The sequence below is a fragment of the Falco naumanni genome, chromosome 5, assembly GCF_017639655.2.
Source record: "Falco naumanni isolate bFalNau1 chromosome 5, bFalNau1.pat, whole genome shotgun sequence".
Lineage (NCBI taxonomy): Eukaryota > Metazoa > Chordata > Aves > Falconiformes > Falconidae > Falco > Falco naumanni.
Genome location: NC_054058.1, coordinates 61,606,121 through 61,626,248, shown reverse-complemented (window position 1 = coordinate 61,626,248; position 20,128 = coordinate 61,606,121). Strand labels below are relative to the sequence as shown.

At 41.3% G+C, this 20,128-nt stretch overlaps 1 protein-coding gene across 3 annotated transcripts in view; it reads left to right on the top strand.

Annotated features, from left to right (window-relative positions):
- Nucleotides 1-4,171: 4,171 nt before the first annotated feature.
- Nucleotides 4,172-20,128, top strand: part of PPP1R12A (protein phosphatase 1 regulatory subunit 12A) — a 121,704-nt gene continuing 105,747 nt past the window's right edge. For 2 of the 3 annotated variants that reach the window (XM_040595284.1, XM_040595283.1), the window contains exon 1: nt 4,173-4,538. In XM_040595284.1, coding sequence (XP_040451218.1) covers nt 4,302-4,538 — 237 coding nt within the window. In that variant the 5' untranslated portion in view covers nt 4,173-4,301. Of the gene's footprint in view, nt 4,539-20,128 lie in introns of all 3 variants that reach the window. The other variant, XM_040595285.1, reaches the window with a different exon arrangement.

The window sequence follows — 20,128 nt, the reverse complement described above, 5'->3', positions numbered from 1 at the left end:
TCCTTAGGAGGTCAGAACAAAAATTCTACATCCCAGACGCTGCCTATTTTAGGTAGTGCAAAAGCTTCATCTGTGTACTTCTGTGGTCCAGAAGCCTGCATGAAATAGCTTTGAACGATGGTTGTAATACTTTTAAGAAAAAATGGAAAAACAGAAAGCACGCTGATAACCACCTCATTGCTAAATCATTTTATTGATCGCTTGAAGCTTGCCATTAAATTAACTGAAAATAAATATACGCATAGATGCTATCTCTGCAAATCTTTACATGGTAACTTTTAGAGAAAAGCAGTTCTAGCGCTAGTATTTGTATGTGGAAAATTAAATATTTAATCACTTTTAATGCTGTGTATACACATGCAAACAAAGAATTTTACAGCACACCTAGTGTGTTGGGTAGTCTGGCAGAAATACATCAAAACAACTTGATAAAACTGGGTTTACTTACTGTGTCCTTAAGTTGCACACATCAGGTACCTAAAATGATGTGTCTCTTGTTAGCATACTATTATTATTGTAAATACACATGCACACTTATGCAGTTACCTAATTCAATCTTGTGATATTCTCTTCCAGTAATGACTGGTTTAGGATTAATTTTATACCCACTTTCAACATGGTCTTCAAAGACTGCCTCAGTATACAGGGTTTGGTCTAACCCTCCGCACACATGAATTTCACCCTCCATGCTTAGGTAGATTATTGGAGAAGAACATCAGATTTCTGCTGCAAATATAATTGGTAATTGTATATGTTCATCTCAATTAGTACTGAATTAGAAGCTGTAGATGGTCCCATCTCCTTTCAGCTACACTGATTTTACAATGAAACTGAATTACATGCCACTGGTAAGATGGGGTTAAAAAATATGGCCCAGTATGACTTCACTATTGAAGTTAAAGACTTTTATGTGAGATATGAGACAGGAAAATTCTGTATAATACAGAAATTTTAAAAAAATTGTAAGTTACTTTTATCATTATTCCCTTTTTGTTCAGAATTTTGTTGAATACAGAAAATGTGAACAATCACAGAGATTAACCAGTTTACATGGATGATAGCTCTGCTTTTGGTTAAGGAAGACCATATGCTTTGCTAATCACATTCAAGGACCACATATAATTTACTGCAGAGCACACAGCTATCTGGGAAAGGCATATATATTCCGTATATATGGAATATCTAAATTTCAGCTGGCTGCACAAAAGAATTATACGTTGGCTATGAAGTCTGTAAAAAGCATAACTTAAGTCCCACTGCCCTTTTGCAACACCTGCACTGTTCTGCAGCACAGTTGGAGAAGTCACAGTGCAAACCGTTGCTATTCACGATAGCTCTCCCTCCAACACTGATGGAGTAGCAGTATTAAACACCAGCCAGGCAGGCTGGCAGCAGTCTTGTGGCTTTTTTTTTTTTTTTTAAATTCTTTGGAAATGGAAGTGCTGAGGTACTAACAGACTGACTCCTGTTCTTACCTCTGTCAAGAGTGGTTCCAAAGAATGTTTATCGATATGATGATACGTGCTTTATATATATATATATGTGTGTGTGTGTGTGTGTATATATATATATATATATAAACATATATAACTCAAACATAATGTAACTCCTAAATGAGGTGCAACCTCCAAAAATGAGAAAGTCAAGGAAAAATAGAAGTCAAGAATGTGGAACATACAAATAGCTGCAGTGTAAGGAAAGATGTTTGCTGAAGTTCTCAGAAAAGCTGGAGCTGAATCAGTGAAAAATGCCCTGGAGAAAGGAACAAAAGGAAAATATTAGATCTGGTCTTTAAAACCAGACTGTATGACATTTAAGAACAGGAAGGGGCATCCTTTCTGAGCTGTAGAACCTCTGCATTTTGCTAACAAGCCAAGGAGAGTCAGCTGCAGAAGTTGAAGAAGGATCTATGACCAGAAAGAAAAAGCTGAGCTGGAGGAATGAGGTCAAGGAGAACGGACTGGAGCTCTGATGGAAACCTAAAAAACATGCTCCACAACAATGAGACTCCCAAGAGAGTGCATTTTGAGTAAGTGCCTATCAATTTGCCTAGAATTACTTTGCTGCTAATAAAGGAATTGATTTAAATACTGTTTGCTGAAATCAGTGTATTACATTCTTCAGCTATGTGGTTTCTTTCAAGAATCAAATTTACAGTCAGCTAACTAGGGGAGAGAAAGAGAGAAGCAGCATGTTGGGCAGGGTACATGTGAAATACCAGAGACATCTGAGGAAGGAGGACTCAGCTTTTATCTTCTGCTACCTTAGGAAATGGCAGTCCGTTCAGTCTGTCCCCAGTGAGCTCTGCCCACCAGGACAAGGCCACAGCAGGCAGCTGAAGCCTGCACAAATGCCCTCCTTAGATGTGAGTCAGCCGGTGAAGCCAAGCTCCTGGCTGGTAACTGTCCATACTGGGCTGATGGTACCAGCGCTATGCCAAAGCACAGCTCAGTCGTGTGAGTAATAAACACTGCAAAGACTGTTTCTGAAGTGCATTACGCAGTCAGCCATATTTTCAAACCAGGAGCCTAAACTGTGCTTCTGGGTAGTCACACAGGCTGTCAATGGGAAGGTATAAATGAGGTGCCAGGTAATTGTTCATCCGCGTACTTGGCCTGCAAATCTTTCTCTGGCCAATATTCCATCTTGAGTACAAGATGTCATCTTTTATTCATAATCACATTGCCTGCAAATTGTCAGTGCATTGTATATCATGCATTGCTGTATGAGTAAATCTGATGGATACTATGCAAATACCTCAGGATGAAAATCCGTACTGAAAGACATAAGAACAATGCATTGCTGCTGGTACCTAACAACTACTCCTTCTTGCAAAATGCTGGTGACATTTTTATCAATAAAAATGGAAATATGAAGCCTGAGTAGGCTGCCCACTGTAAGAAGAAGACATTATCATTAGAAAAGAACAAACCATACGAAATTTCAAGTGTGTGAGGTTTGATGGCCCTCTCATACTATACTTTGTTCCTATAATTAGTTGAAAAAAAACTTTTCCCAGCAAGTTTAAAACCACATTTTATGCCCAGAGATGATTCAACTTAAAACAAAATACTTGTTTTGTATTTTCTTCTAGGAAACAGCTTGTTTTCTAGAAGTTGCAACTCTGAACAAATACATTTTAGTCTTTGTATCTTCAAATGCTGTATGCTTTGTAACTCCTTGTTTTCTCCCAGCAGAAAAGACTGGTGTGCTACTCCAGATTTCCAGGTAATGGAAGTGAACTTCAAGTAAAATGGACAATGAGCACAGGGATCTGTCCACTGCCATGCAGAAGTGTCAGGACAAATGGGAGATGGTGCTTTTATACAGCAAGCTGCCCTGACGCAGACACGTCTCGCCTCCCAAAACCAAGGATCCTCAGTAAATCACCCTGTCTTTTTCCTCCAAGGGGCTGCATTTGCCCCATTTGCCAATGCAGGCAGAAGCACTGGTGGTGTTGCATGTGGTGTTGCATGGTGGCTGGCAGGGTCAGGCAGCACCTTTCACTCAGTTGCCCCGCAGAGGTGGAGGAGCAGCATCCTTCCAGCCGCTGAAGCCCCTGGGATCGTGGTTTAAGTGCTGAAACCAGGACAGACCTGCATGCCTAAAGCCTGGCTTCGGTTTTCGGGTTTAAGGCCAGCACCAGACACCCCAAGAAACCATACCGCTCCCTCTCCCCACACACTTCGCTTTGGAGAAGTACATCCTTGGTCACCCTCCGGTGACGGCCCTCTCACTAGCAAGGCCCTCACGGCTTTCTACGTGTACCTGTCGGCCTCGCCAGCGCACCCAGGCTGCAGCGGGACAGGCCGATGCCCCGCCCCCCCCCCCGAGGCGAGGCCCGGGCAGGCAGCGGGCGCCGTGCGGGGCCGCGCCGTCGGACGCCTCTGGGTCCGGCTCTGCCCCTGCGGCCGCAGGGATTTCCGCCCCGGCGGGGCTGGGGAAGCCGGTGACCCTTAGGCTGAACTCTTGAACTCACAGACCCGGGATGAGCCAACCGAGCCGGCCGCGCCCCAGCCACAACACGGGCGGCCCAAGGCTGCCGCCGCCCCAGTAGCGCCAGCCCCGCCTCCCCAGCGATCCCCCTCCGCGCCTCCAGCCCCGCCTCCCGGCAATCTCGCGGGGTTATGCTAACGAGGCCGCCGCCGCCCCGCCCCCCAGTTCCCTCCCGCCCTGCGCCCTCCATCTGGGTGGGTGAGAGAGCGAGGGCGAGTGCGGGCCGCGGTGCGCTGTGGGATACTGGCGGTATATAGTCTATCCTCGGTGCGGCGTTAGCTAAGGGGGCCAGGCAGGAGCGGGGTATGAAGATGGCGGACGCCAAGCAGAAGCGGAACGAGCAGCTGAAGCGCTGGATCGGCTCCGAGACCGACCTGGAGCCGCCCGTAGTCAAGCGCAAAAAGACCAAGGTGAAGTTCGACGACGGCGCCGTCTTCCTGGCTGCCTGCTCCAGCGGGGACACCGAGGAGGTGCTGCGGCTGCTGGAGCGGGGCGCCGACATCAACTACGCCAATGTGGACGGGCTCACCGCGCTCCACCAGGTCGGTGCGGAGCCGCTCCCGCCCGCTGGGGGGGCCTGGCCGAGCTCGGCGGCGGGACCGGGGTTTGGGCTGGCTGGGGAGGGGGGGGCGAGGCCGGCCGGCGAGGTGTCCCGCCGGGAGGAGGTGGAGGAGGAAGGGGCCGGAGGCGGCTGCTCTCCCCTCCGCTGGGGGGTGTCGGGGCGGGGAGGGGCCGGGAGCGCGGGGCGGGAGGCGGCGGCGACCGGGGTCAGGCTCCGGGGCGGCCGGCCGGCCGGCGGGGGCCGCAGGGGAGCGGCCCGGGCCGGCTGGGCTGGAGGGGAGGTGGGCTGCGCCCCCTCCCCGCAGGCCGGGCGTCGGAAGGGGGCGGTTGGGCCTCTCCTTCGGCGGGGAGGAGGTGCCGGTGACCCTCTTTCGCTTTCCCCGCTCGCCTCGCTTCCCCTGTCGGCAGCGCCTCCCTCGGGAGGGACGGGGAGAACGGGCCCGGGCCCGCTGTGCTGTCGGGGGGCCGGGGACAGGTGCCCCCCGGCGGAGGGTTGGGGGCCGGCAGGTGAGGGGGGTGGGCTGGCCTCGGCGGCGCGTCCCCCGGCTGCCTCATGCCCGGGATCCCGGTGGCAATTCCCTGCTTCCCCGGTCTCCGCAGCCGCTGAGCCGACTAAACCCCGCTCGTGTGTGCGGGTGGGCGTGTGGAGAGCCGGATCATCTATTTCTCTCCGGTTTCTAAGGGAAACCAGTGTTTTGTTCCTAATATAGAAACGCGTATCAATAACAGGCCGCTGTCTTTCTTTAGTGATGGCTTCTGCCGCAGTGTGAAAGATGAACTTTAAGGGGAGCAGGGCTCTTAACATTTTTCTTCCGTGCGTTGGAGAGCAGTAAAAAATACCCGAATCCATATTGCTTTGTTCTGGTGTCGGTATGTGGGAGGGGGGTTGGTGCTGAGGGAGATAACTTTCACTTGGGGCAGGGGGGGAATGGAAGGGAAACTGGCTGTGAAGTTTCCTCAAAATGGATGCTTTGTGCATGTTGAACTTCATAGCAGTCTGATTGGAATCTCAAAACGTTAGCCAAATAAGGAAAGGCTGTGGCAATCCGGAGATAATGCGGGTTTGCCTGAATAGTTTTTGTTTCTGTAGAAGGCCAAAAGCTTTCACACAATATTGGATACACTGGATACTGAAAAAGCAAAAAATGATCTCTGAAGACTGGATTCTTATTTGTAACTTCAGAAGTTGTTCAGTACTTAAATATTAGAATTCTTAATTATTAGGAGGTGTAGGTCGATCAAGTAGAAGTCTTCCCAGAATGGGTAGGTGAGGTAAATAGGACATTGTTGTTATACAGTGCTCTTCTCAGTTTCACCACCTCGTTTTTGTTAAATGTATTTTACCCATCTCGTATCATTTTTTCAAGGATGTGAGACTCTACAAATACCTAAGTTGCCCCATAGCACGGATAGAATTCCCTTCTGAACGTAAAATAAAAAAACTCTACTGTGCTTTGCCCTTCTTCCTGTCTATAAGTTGTCACTTGCTCCCTTGTGAAGGGTATTGGTTTACTTTCAGTTGTGAACTGAACTGGAAGAATTAATGTGTGTTGTGGTTAAGCCTGTCGGCATGTTACTGCAGCATGGTTACCTGACTTCAGGCTAGCCTGTCACTTTATAGTGAGGTTTTATGTATTTATCCTTCTCTAATCAAATTATGATTGCTTTGTGCTTCCAGGGAGCTCTGCGTTAGAAGTCATACCTTAACTGGTTAGATCGTTGGGTCAACAAGTTACTGTACTCCAGTAACTGGTAGGAAGGGATGACGTTTGCTTAACTCTGTTGTTAGAATAAGAGATGAATGGTATTATCTCTCTTCATGAAGTCCAGATGGTGTTTTCAAAATGTCTTTGATACTATATACAGTGAATCTTTGAAGCTCTTGCTCAGTCTTCTCCTCGCCCCCTCCCCTCCTCTAGTGATAACCAAAGAGCCTTCTTTGGTTTTAGGATATTAAAAGCAAAGAAGAAGGAAAAATTGTGAAGTTACAGCCCTCTTAAGGCAGTCCAGTAAAGAGTTGCCTGCTGCTATAAAAAAAGGCCTAATACAACCCTGCCCATGACCAACTCTTGAATGGTTTCCCTTCATTATTATCAATAAATCTTATTTATCTCTAATGCCATATAAAAGGTGCAAATCATACATGATGCAGTCTATAACATGAATTCATTTAATCAGATTTGGCTGTAACATGGAACAAAGTTCTATCTGTTCCCAAAGGAAACTCTTTTTTAAAAATTATCCTTCTTCCTGACAGAGTTTTTACTGACATGTTAATTGTGTCAAAGTCCATGTTGTTATGTTTAAGACCACCATAGTTTGCTGTTGCTTTGTGGTGGTTTAATGTTTTTTTTAATGCTTTCTGTGGTATCCCATGTGGACTCTGCTGCTTCACAGGAATAAATTACTTCAGCAAAAGTGACTACCTTTTTTGGGTTGCGTCTAACTTTTTTGTCGTTATTGAGAACAAATGTGTGCATTCAAAATAGCAATATAATTAAATATTAAATACACTACTCGGGCCTTGTTTTTCCTGTTAGTTCTAGGAAGAGTTTAAGCTGTGTTTTCTCTTCCGCAGCCCATCAGAAATCTTTAAATAAAATTGTTTATTTCAATGCATATGGGAAAGAAAAAATGACAATTGGCTTGGTAGCTCAGAGGAGGAAGGGGGAGAGTATATACGTAGGTACTTCATCTCTTGATGCTGCGAGTGAGTGATTTTGATCTATATTTGCATGTGCATGAATGAGTGGACTTGCGTGCATCGTATCTGAGGACATGTCGATTGAATAAAAGGTCTTGCAGAAGAGAAGAAAATTGTTGTTGGATGGTGATTATTATTCCCATTATACATAATGCTGGGTTCAAATGTCATTCCCTTTAAGAACTTGTTGTAGTACAGCACAAAGTATAAAACTGTGTATAACACTCTTCTGTCTGTGGGAGGTATATGCAGTGTAGGATGTTGTGGCAGGGCAGTGTGTATTCTGCTGCAGTATCCTGCATAACGTATGTAGTGTGTGTGTGGAACAGGCATTTGATTGTAAAATTAAGGTCTGATTTAATTTAGTGGGGGATGAAGCTGATTGCTTTTAAATATTGCTTTCTCAGGCAGTTGTCATGCAGGATGAGATCTAACTTAGAGACAGTGCAGCTTTTCTAATATACCTTAACAATTGAATGTAAGGAGCACTTGAGAGCAAAAAAGTCCAAAAGTGAGCTGTGACCTCTCAAATTAACAGTTTGGGGTGGGGAAGTGGCGTATTCTGAAATGATATTAAGAAAAGACTATATACTGTATTCAATAAAACCTGGTCCCTTCTAGGGCAAACTTACTTATTTAGAGTGGGATTCAATTCTGTCATTCTGAAAGCTTAGCACCTATCTTCCTCAGAGTTTGGAGACTCCTCCTCTCTTTCCTTGCCTTCCATTAAAATGCACTTGGTTCACTAACTGTGATTAGAATGTATTGCTTAAGTGACTGAAAGCAGTTTGTCTAAAATGTGCATAGAGCTTTGTACAGGAAAGAGGAGCCCACCCTTTCTGGGCAGCACCATGGGAAGGCTGTATGTGCTGGGGAGGGACCATGATGTGACCAGTTTCCTGGAAGGCTGGATTTCCTGTGCACACTGCTCCTCTGGGAGCACAATGTGTGTGCTGTGGAGTACCTGCATGCTCCTGATAAAGGCGGCAGCTGAGATTAGGCTGTGGTTAGGTATGACAATTTATGTAGCCTGCTTTTTGGCTGTCCTTTTTCTTTGAGGCTGCTCAGACTGGGGAGGTGGTAACCTGGTTTTTGGCCTCATTCTCTCTGGGTGAGGAAGGTGGGTGCTGCAGTCTGGTTCTGCTACATGGCATGAAAGGAGCATGTTCTGCTGTCATGATCTTACTTTTTCCTGGGGAGGGTACTGATTTGGAGGTAAATAAGGGAAATTATCTCTACTGTTTGTGCATGGGGGCGGGGATCATTGAGTACTATAGCTGTTGTCATTTGTGAAGGCTGAACAGCAAGAGAAGCTCCTAATCCTTAATGAAGGTTTTATGTACCTTTTTTTTTTTTTTTGTCCAGGGCAATTACAGTTTAGTTAAGCAAAGTTCCCCAAAGGCTGTCCTCTGTTGCAAATATCTGTTTTTCTGCAAATCTAAAGTACTAAATTGAATATGAAGGTGAGACTGTTTTACTGATATTACTTTCATATTAGTTTGCCAGCACAGCAGTATGCAGTGTTAAACAGAAATTCTGATTTGATGCCACTGCTGTAGGACTGCTGTGTTGATCCCTCAGTAGTAATTAAGATGCTGAGAAGCTCTTCACAAGTATGTTTCACTGAACACTTACTCTTTCTAACTGATTATGGACAATTATTGCTTAGTATTGCCTGTGGGTTCTGTGGGATTTATGTCTTGGATAAGAAGTACCTTCCTTTGCAGGAGTTTCTGCGATGGTTTATGTGAAGAACTCTGTCGGGACTCCTGGTAGCATTAGGTAGGGTTGGCATTAGCTGTCATCCTTGTTGCAACATCCCTTCAGATGGCAAGGAGTGATGAAAAAGGGACATCAAATCTACCAGCACTGGATCCCTTTGCCTTAAACTTGATAGAGGGCATTAAGGTTTCGCTGTCGGGATCCTTTTTGACTAATGATAACACAGGTCATGTATTTGAGCTGGGGCCATAGCATGCAGAGCACGTCAAGTCATAAGAGCAAAGAACAGGTTGCCACAGTCTTAAATCTCTAGGGTGTCTGCATCATAGCAGCAGCACGCAGTAACCAAGGGTAAGGAAGGTGTGGAAACAGCTAAAAGCTATCTTGGTAACCTGCTAGCTATGACTTCTGCGCAGCCTCTTTTGGAGACTGAAAATACTGGTGTGTGTGATAAACTTGTTAATTTTTCAAGACTGTCAAGAGAACTTCCTTTTGTACAGAAAGGCTTATACACAGTTAACAGACTGGATGCCTAAATCTCACTGGAGGGAGAAACAAATGACTCCAACCTACTGAACCTCCACAGGCTCTTGCTGTAGATGATATACAGCTGAGAATTTTGGAGTCATTTGCTCAGCTTGTATGATGTTATCCTGAGTATGTGTATTATTTTTTTTTAATTCTCTATCTGTACAACAAAGCACAGAGAAAATGAGTCGTGCAATAAGCATAATGTTGACTTCACTCAGTGATTAGACTACAGAGGCGTATTTGTTTAAAATCCTCTTTGTAATAGGAGTTGGTTCTTGTGTGGGCCATAGATCTTTCTCTCCATAGTTACAGTAGTTAGGTTCAAATTCTACAATAAGTACTTGTTAACTTCCTACTGATCTTGTCATCTAAGATATATTTTTTTTTTTACCTTCTGAAATGGAGGCAAGAAGAGAAAAAAAGTGATATTTTCATAATATACTTTAAATATAATAGTTGAAATTTAAATGCTGCATTCAAAAGAATTGTGTTCTGCTTGGTGTTTTATAAAAGAAACAATGCTTTCACCTTTTTACATTTATCTCTTAAGCGTCTCTTGTCTTCTTCATGGTCTTTCAAGTTTGAACCTCGGATTTCTATGTCTGATTGCATAGCAGTTTTCATTGCTGTAGATATTTCTTGTGCACAGATAGAATTCACATGGGTTATTCTAGCATATAGTAATTATTTAAAGTATTTAAAGCCAAGTTTCCATGTTGGTGTAACTGACCCAAACTTAACCTAGTCATGGAGGAAGAGTTCTACATTCAATGTAAGGATGAATTCAAGTGGTAGGACTTTAGTATTTACTGAAGCTAATATTTGGGGACAATGGTCTGTAGCTATGAATTGCACTGTATCATTAATTTTGCTTTTACAGTAAAGCTTTATCTATCGTTTTCGGTGAATTCTTGGCATTCTTAGAACACTTTTTCATGATAAATCATCAAAAGCACCTTGTGAGATTAGATGAGATGTGCTCTTGTATGTATGAATCAGATGGATGAGAACATGCTTGATTTGAGACCTTTTTGATCTTGGCATTGTGGTAGCATGCACGTTATTTTTTTTACCAAATTTCTGTTTGTCAGCTAAATCCGGGGCTAGGAGAGAAGCAGTTAGTATAAATCATTAGTAGAGATACAACTTGGGTTTTCTAACTGAGGATCGGTATTCCACACTTAAGGGTGTATGCTAAATTTTAGTTGGAACAGATGGTTTGACAGGCTCTTGGCCAGTTCTTTACTTGTTTATCCCTTTGCTTGTACTCTCGCTTGCTGTCTCTTTCAAAGTTGTTTCTTGGGCTAGTAAAACATTTATTGCTGGGCTCTCAGTTTTTGAGAGGATTGCAAATTGGTTGCCTTTTTCTGTGTATTTGTGACTCGTGAGGCTGGGCTGACAGGATGTAGAATTGAGGAACATGCATGTGTTCTAGCAAATACTTAAATTTTATTCAAGAATATATTCATACAGGTTAGACTTAGTCAAACTAATATACTCTAAAAGAGATGTGGTAGTACTTTTGGACAACTGTAGCATAAGTGTACCCTCCTGGGACTCGTGCAACAAAGAAATTGTGAATTAAGCCTTGTTACTGTCAAACTGTAGTATCAATATGGAGTACATGCATGTAGGACATGCAGCGTATTAGGACATTTACCTAAAACATGTTTTATTGGTGCTTAATGACATATATTTCTTCATTGGTCTGGACAACTGTAAAAACGCAAACTGGAATGCAGCTGCAAGGCAGTGGAGCTTTTGGTAAACTGGACAGCTTCTGGTGCTGCTGGATGGGTGGAGACATTCCAAGCTCTTGTACTTTCCTATATGCATTCCTGAAATGACAGTCAATGGAAAGCATGGCATAAGAGTGGCAGCATTCCTCAGCTGTTTCCTTTCTAGTAATTTCAAGACTGTAAGGATAGAACAAGAAGGCAGAAGATGATCAGGGTACTTGAGGGTAGGGGGGAAGCATTTCTGGATATTATTTTTTAAATGTTTTGTTCTGACTAGACTTGGTACCCAGCTTTTCTGTCGCAATTGTTTTTTGAGAATGCTGAATCAGCCACTGTGATTATCCTGGAAACGCTGAATCTTTGACTCATTCACAAACCCAAAATTAGAGCAATATGATGAGGCTTTTGAGTAAGACTGTTTCCATTTGTGCCTGAGTGGTGTTAGCACTTTATCCCATTAGCAATCTATTTCTTAAACTAATGGCTTCTAAAGATCAGTTAAACGGAGTTGAGTTGGTTTTAAGGAGATGGTGAAACCCCTGAAAAATCTTGACTGGCAAATGCAGCCTCATTTTAGACCTATTCACAGAAGCAGGTTTGTTTTCAAGGCTGCAAGTAAATAGTTCCTATATTAATGTAACTTCTGAATACTTTCGTTTTACATTTTGTCTGTAACTAGCACATAGCAATCTATTTTCATACTAAAATATCTGTAAACTGTGGTTATTGGAAACTGCTCCAAATCTAAAACATTCTATCAGTGGCCAAGTTTCGCTGATTTATATTTTTTACTTTTTTTTCAATTAGTATGAAATATAATTTGATTTATTTTTCCATGTTACGAGTGTAGTTAAGGGTCTCGAGTTGAAACTGAGAGCTTGTTTTTGTCATCAGCTAGCCAGCCAGTGGTGGTTACTATGCAAGTTTTAGTTCTGGGCTGATTATTTATTTAGTTTTGCTGTTGCTGTTTTATCATTTTCATAGTGAAGCTAGAAGAGTAACCAAAGTGGCTTCTATATGCGTATTTGAGGTTTCTTGTACATCAGGAGATTACATGCAAGTCTTGGCCATGTGTTATGGATCTGAAATACATGTATGCCACTTCTCGTATGAATTTCATTTTCCTGTTATTTTTTTTTGTTCTTTCACAGAATGACTAATACAAATGTTCGCAATGTGAAACCTGTTTATCCTATAGGTTTGAAGCAGAACTAAACTTACCTATTTTTCCTAAAATTTCACACTTGAATTGAGGATTTGTTTAACACAAAATAACAGTATCTTCATCTGGTAACAAAGGTGAACACAGCTGACAGGTGTGTACTCTGATGTGTATATGTGTGGTCGATGCTACCTTCTGAAACACTTAACTCGGATGAAGCTTTCTTAACTTGAACACTTAACTTCAAGAAGCTGCATCACTCTTGTCAAATCCAGGATCCTTGTGGGCCCCTTTTGAAACCATCTCAGAGTTCTGGCTCTGAAGCTTTTGGATTACTTCATGTCCTGAAGTTTGCTTTAGCATTCTTGATTGAAAACCTGTGCTTCTGTTACTGAAGTGGAAAATTTGTTATTTTTAAGTTGCAAAGCATGTCATCCCATGTTTTAACAAGTGTCTTGTTGTTTTCAGTGTGTTCATGAACATATGCAATTACACTTGAATGAGTAGGCTTAATTAAGTGAATAATCTTAATGAAATCAATAAGAGTCTTCTGAAAGTCTCCCCCCCATCCCAGAGATGAACCAATCCATATTGTCTGCTCGATCAGTCTTAATTTTGACTACCTTCCCTGTATTCTGTAAAATATAGGTAACCCTTCTTATTGTAGTTGCAGCATTAAGTTATTTTTTTTTATCTAGTTACAGAAAGGCAACAACTCTTAAACTTGTTTTACTGTGGAATTGTTTTCAAATCAGTCCAGCCTGGTGCTTTATGTGCTGAACTTGCTGCAAACTTAGGCAGAAATGGATTCCCTTAGCTTTTAATCAAAGTGAAAAGGGAATATTGGGGTGAAGCATTGTGCCTGTGGGCCAAGTTTGGACTTCTATTGTTAATTAATAATCTGATTTGTATCGTCATATAAAACAGTGTTTTTAGAAAGTGTGAAGTTCAGCAAAATTTATTACCACTTATTTTGTTCAGCTACTGCAACTTGCATTATTTTAGGTCCTAATGATAAAGATTTTTTTCAGGAGGACCCCGCACTTTGTCCTACTCAGTGGAAAACAAAAGTTTACTTGTATGAAGAATTTTTGTGTAATGTCAGTTTCTTGGCTTCAGAGTATAGCAGAGCAGAGAGGGTAGGTTGTGCTAACACTGTGGCTATCAGTGTGTTTTTCTTTGTGCATCTCTCTGGATGTGGCTTTCCCTGGTCACTCATTTTCTACTTGCTTTTGCAGGCTGCCTAGTCAAAGGCTTGGCATGTTTGTCTCTCTATAGTTACGCTTTTATGTGTGTAGTAGTGGTATTGAATGCTAATACTTGTATGTCACAGTGCTTATTGGGTACTTGCATGCTTAGGAAGAGAAACAACTTTCCCCATCTTTGTAAAGAAGTAGCTTAACAGATCTAGTGGCTCTTGTGCTTAACACTTCTAATATACTTGTAAAATACTGAAGGCCACTGACAGGTATGTGGTTGCCTCTCAAACTTGGTTTTATATGAAATATTTTGTTCATATTTTTACCTGCAATTTGCAGTGTCACATCTTATTCACAGTCTACCTGACTTTGGCCTGATCTGTCAAATGTGACTTCAGAGAAAGCTCATGAAGTTATTGTATAAACAGATTTTACGTGTAGCTGTAGGTAAATATAACAAGTGACTTAAACTACAGTTTCAAAGGAAAACACAGAGCAACTTAATGTGGATGCCGGAAGATCCACTGCATGTTTTTTAAAGCGTTCCTTCAGTCGCTGATGTATGTAAGAAGATGTGGGAATGGGGGAGCTCTTTTCCAATTGTTTTCTCAGCAATTGAAGAGAATGCTGTACTCCATAATATAAAAAGTGTTGATTGTAATAACAGCTCTGTGTTGGCAAGCTTAAGTGGTGTTTCAATTTTTAGAATGCCTTCTCTACTGTTTGTTAAAAGATTTGACTGCTGCAAAGAAATAGTACTAGAAATTGTTGCATTTGCTGCATTTCATTTTTGTATGCAAATAGCTCCAGCTATAAATGTAATGAATTTAAAACTGGTGTGTGTGTGTGTGTAAATCTAAATTGTAATAGCTTGAGAAAATAAAACAGTAAGTTGGAGGAGCTGCAGTTGGGATCAGGGAAGAGGCTGTCTTGAGAAACTTCTGCTTTAGCAACATATACCTGTACTGGATGCTACTGTAGATACTAATGTGAAGTGTGGACACACGGGCAACCTCTGGCTGTTTGTATATAGGAATTCTTGTTTAGAAGAGGTATTGCTTGCTTTTTCTGAAAGCAGAATGCGAGTTCCTCTAGAGAATTGTTCTTGAATTAGATAATCCTAGTGCTGACCTCTGAATGTAGTTGTCTTTCAATTAAAACTAGTAATTCCTAACTAATTCCTTGCTAATGAGCTAGCTTTGCCCTAATGAAGAGCAAAAATAATCTAATTTCATAAGGCTGAGTTTTGAATCTGTGTGCTGTTCTGTTGTTTAAGCAATGGTAAAGACAATGCTGTCTTAAGAGGTTACTATAAAAAAGCTAAATGCACAGTAGGCATTTTTTCCTTTTTCTCCCCACAGAGGAGACTGAGCTTTGTATAGTGGTAACTGTGGCTAGCTGACTAACATTAATTGGGGAAGAATATTTAGGGTCAGATACTCAGTTTATGGGTGTGGTAGGTTACTTTTGTCTCTTTGGTAATAATGGCATGTCAGGTGTAACTCCTCCATTTTCATGGAGGGCAGCATGCAGGAGAAGGTATTTATGTCACTGGGAGGAAAAACCTGTTTCTATTTAGCTGTCCCTTTACCTTTTTTATTGTGCAGTTGTTTTGTGGCAGTTTGAGATACTGCTTTTTATATTACAAAAAAAAATGATTCTTAATTGCTAGAGTCATTCAGTGTATCTAAATTTTTAAACAGTATTTCCCCCCCCAGTCCCTATTGACAGGTCTGAGTATACCATAGACGGTGGAAATTCTGTTTGTAGAAACATGCATCATAGGGTTTAAGTGCTAGGTGATTCTGTGGTACTGTCTTAGCATTCCTGAGAAGGACTTTTTGATTTATCTACTTGCTAGTTACAGGTTAGCTAGTATTCAGGTTTAGTTTGTTGGTTTTGGTCTTGTTGAAGGCTAGGGGCTTCCCCAAAGTATTTGAATGTCACGTTGCCTTCAGTAAAACTTTCGTGCTCAAACATGTCGTTTCCCTTCTCTCATCAAGAAAAGCTACGACCCTGAAGAAGCTTTATTAAAGACTAGTACAAATATTTAATATGGTTTTTGAGTGCAGTTGAATATAGTTCTTCAGTAAAATCACTATGGAGTTCTGAGTATTAATCAGCATTTTCAGTTCACAATTCATAAAGATTGTGTAAAGTAAAGATTAAACTGAAGTAGCAGCTACAAGGTTCGGTACCTGATTGAGTGGAGGCCTATAACTGATTAGTCACTCACTTCTAAGTAATCACCTTATTTTGTATCTACCAATGGAGATTCACACACATGAACTCAGTTTGTCCAGTTGGAAGCACACTTCTCAAGAATGCTATAGTAGTTGCAAGTTCCTGATGCAAAGTGCCTCTAACTAGACTTCAGAACCTCCCAGTTTCTGGCTAGGATTACAGATTTCTTATTAAAATTCCAATAAGCCTACTGTAACCATTTGGTCACTTGAATTTTTTCTTGATTCTAGCATAATTGTCCATCCTGTCATTAAGGCAGGAATGGTACAGTAACCTGAGAAGATGTTCCACGTTAAGTGAAACAGGAGAAAGGAAAAGATTACAACTCAAAATGAGAAGGTCACACTGCATTTGGTGAAGTTTTGTATTTTGATGTAGCAGATGGATTGACTGCATGACATGTTTGTGAGGGGATAGAAGTAATTTAAACCTTCTGGAGCTGTCATCTGTTTTTGCTGCAAGAAAACCTACCCATGTGAGAATCACTGTACCTGTGAACAATAGCCTGTGGCACAAGGAACGTGGAAGTAGGAGAGTTTTTCTGCATGTGTGTGGAGCAGTTCCTGAGGAAGATCAGCTGTTGAGTGTCGACTTGTTTGACTTACTAAAACTTTACAAAAGCCAGAAAAGCCTACTAAGACAAGATACTTGATTAATAAGATGGTGGATTTTAAAAGCTGTTGATGCTATTAATTTTTTGGTGTTCTTTCTTAGTGGCCTGTATGTGTAAATGCTGGATTAAAACATGAAAACAAGAAAGTACTGGCACTGAACAATTGAAGTGATAGTAGTCTTGTGAAAGGTATTTTTCCATTTAAGATTATTTTCAAAATATGGCATATAAATAAAAAGCATCAGTAAAAGTTGAAGGCATGCAAACTATAGGGATTCCAATAAAAGACCAAACGGCACTTCAAAAGTAACTTTCTATTAAAAAGGCTTGTTGGCATCAGCGCCATAGATTCTTCAGTGACATAATTTATCATCAGCTACACAGAGATATGACTCAAGTGTTTGCTTGAAGAGCTGATGTGTAATTTCCCCATTTTTGGAAATCTTCCACGGACTCTCTATCTCAGCAGCGGTTTGCTACCTGCACATATGGTACAAGTTCTTAGTCTTTTCAAGACAGAAACTCTTGTGACTGTATTTGGAAAGTTTTGCTGTCTTAATTTCTTTTTTCTAGGATTTTGAACACTTGTCGCTTCTCTGTAATTATCTAATATTTTCTATAGTCAAGTTTAATGACTGAAATATGGGAGAATTTTCTTGCTGTTCTTCTCCTGTTCATTTTGCTTTGTCATGTTTCAGTGTTGATAAAGTAGTTGATAACATGCTTTGCATTCTATTAATAATTGGAGGGTGTTTGTGCAGAACTTAAATAACAGCTAAAGTCAACTGACTTGGAATGTTTTATTGCAGCTTTAAACTACAAATATTATGTGGGTACTAAAACCATCTAAACCTTAAGCTAGAGCCTTCAACTTTTAAAATGAAGATGGCTTCAAATCTGGTTTCAGGCGTTTGCAGTTGAGCTCACATGGTAGGCTGTAAAACTGAGGTGTGTCACTTACCTGGGAATGACATCACTAACTTCTTGTATGAATACACTTGTGTACTTCCGTAGCTGTCTGTGATTCATGAGACCCGTGTTACTTGGTGCAGTTGCATAAATTGTTCTTTGGCGAAGTTCTTCGACCTAGACAAAGGTGGGCATAGGGAAAGACAGGGTAGAAAATACTCACTTGAGAGCAGTGATGGAAGTAAGATTTTTTTCAAATCCAGGTAGTCTCCTTGCTCTACTTGTGTTATAGAAACTGGATCTTGGCAGTCAAATTCTTTTGCTTTGTAACTTTTAATAAGCAGGACTGGTTAGTTTTTGGGACCTCTGCAGCTAGAAAAGCAGGCTCTGAAGTCAAGTCTGCATCTGTAGAGAGCTTAACAAGGTGCTGATGCTTATGGAAACCCACTGTGTGCCCTGCTTTTGATTTCTTCCCCCAAGAAAGGTCTGTTGCAGGTTTGTTTCCTTTCCTTCATAGTATTAGCGTCCATTGAGACACAGGATTATTTACATCTGTCCTCCTCTTGATTTCATGAGTATCCCTAAGATGACACCTCATCCCCCCAAACCCATGATTGCACAATAAATTTATCTCTGGAACGTTTTAGCTCTGCTTAGTGCAAGGAATAGCAGAATGCAAGGAGTTGTTCCTGTAAAGCCACTATGTGAACCAAAGATTTCTGTGAACTCTTTCTTTTGTCAGTCTCGCTGTGTAGACTGGGAAATGCTTCTGGTGCTTCCAGTGAGTCTTGGTTCCCTGAGAACGTTGCTGACTCCATTAGGCTATTTACCTTCTTAATCTCAAATATTTCTGGGTGAAGTCCAGTTCTAGTAATGCTCTCTGGCTTTAGAAGTTGCATATAAGAATCTTTCTTGGGTTCATACTTTAAGATGCAGATAATTTGCCCACTTCAGGCACAATGTGGTGTGTGGGTCTTCTGTAGTTTTCTTGAATTCTGAATGTCTTAACTTTCAGTCACTGAAGTATCTGGAACTTTATTTCATTAGTTGGTGGAACCTGACTCTAAGATTACACAATGCTTGGAAGAAAGGAATTGACCTTTCCAGCGACTACTGCAAAAGGTTGTCAAGTCTCTTGAAGAAAAGTAATCATACTTCTTACCCCTCCTTCCCTGAAACACTTTAGTCATACAACAATAACACTGTTGCAAATTTAGAGAAGGATGCTGAATGAAGGGAAGTTGCTGCTTACAAGATTATGCTATACCCGAAGGTGCATAGCAAACTGTTGGTGGCCTGCTGGAATAACTGGGGAAAAGTAATTTGTCTGCCCCATCTGCTTTGTGGGGGTGGAGGGGATGAGAACAGCACTTAATTTGTAAAATTACACCTTCAGGTTGGCACAATGTCTAAAATGAAAAATACAATTAGGCAGTAAGTTACTGGCTAAATAGTAGTCCATCATGCCAAGAGAATCCTGACTTTAGCCAGCAAGGCATGCGTTCTGGTGGTTGAGCCAGTAGTTCTGGCTACTTTGCAGTCTTGCATATGAATGTGTATTCTGAGGCCTATTTAAACTGAGGCTTTTGACTTGTCATGAGGTTTATCCCTTTGGCTCTGTCAGCTCATGTTCACAAAAGTAAGAGTCAAGGGGAAGTGCTGCATCTCACCGAATGAGAGAGTGCAAAATGTCAGATTGGACTGGCTGTGGTAAAGGCTGTAGGAGTTGCTACATGAATTAAAGCTCACTAGCATAAGTTTTTCAGTTATAAGCAGCTGTGGAGAAGAAAAGTTTATTTTTGCAATAGAAATTATATCCTTTATCAACAAGTATCAAGAAGTTACAGGTAAGAGCAAACTCGTAGTGTTTGTAAATGTCTAACTTAAAAAGTATTTGGAGACATCTGACTTTATGATCTGTCTGTTCCACTTTAAAAATTGTAGTTTCTAGCCCAAAGAGTGGTAGTATGTTTTTAGAATAGGCTGTAGTGATGGTTATGTTGTAAGTGTATATATTTCTTTCCCTTCCCACTTAAAGTGTAAACTACACTTATGGCTTACAATTCTTAACATTGATTGGCTTTTCTTTGCAGCTATTAAGAGGAGATATTTCCATGCCATATAGTTTATTGACTCTTATGGCATTCCTTGAGTTCAGGGTTGAATAGGCTGCTGTGCTCCAGAACACTCAGATGTATAGCAGTGATGTAATTAATCTGTAATATCTCCATGTTAGGTTTTCATACTGTTTTTACTAGAGTTTTGGCAGCCTTGATTCATGAACAGTGCAGGTGCTTAGTTGGTTGACAGTACTCTTCAATTGAAATTTTGGCTTTAATCATGTCTGTATCTTTGCAGTAAACCTTTACAGCATTCTTTTTGAGCTTGGGAATTCAAGTGAATATGTCGGCAAGTAGTGTGGGGTGGTTTTTTTTTGTTTTTTGGTTTTGTTAGAATGTTCAAATTGGCAAGCTTTAACATTGTCCTTTCTAGTTTATTTGCTTTGGGTTTGATTTGTGGCTTCAATATACTTATCACATACAACGAAAAATTGTGAATCTTCTGTACTGTCATAATTCTTTCCTATATCATGCCAGTAGTTATAACGCGCTAGACTTACACCAAGTGCCATAAGCCAATAATTCCTTATTTCTGAGTTCTTTTGAAGGACTGTGGGGCAGGAGAAGGATTGATGTTCTGCACTTCCTAATTGGCAAATATATTCTAAGTTTTGCATGCCACTGAATT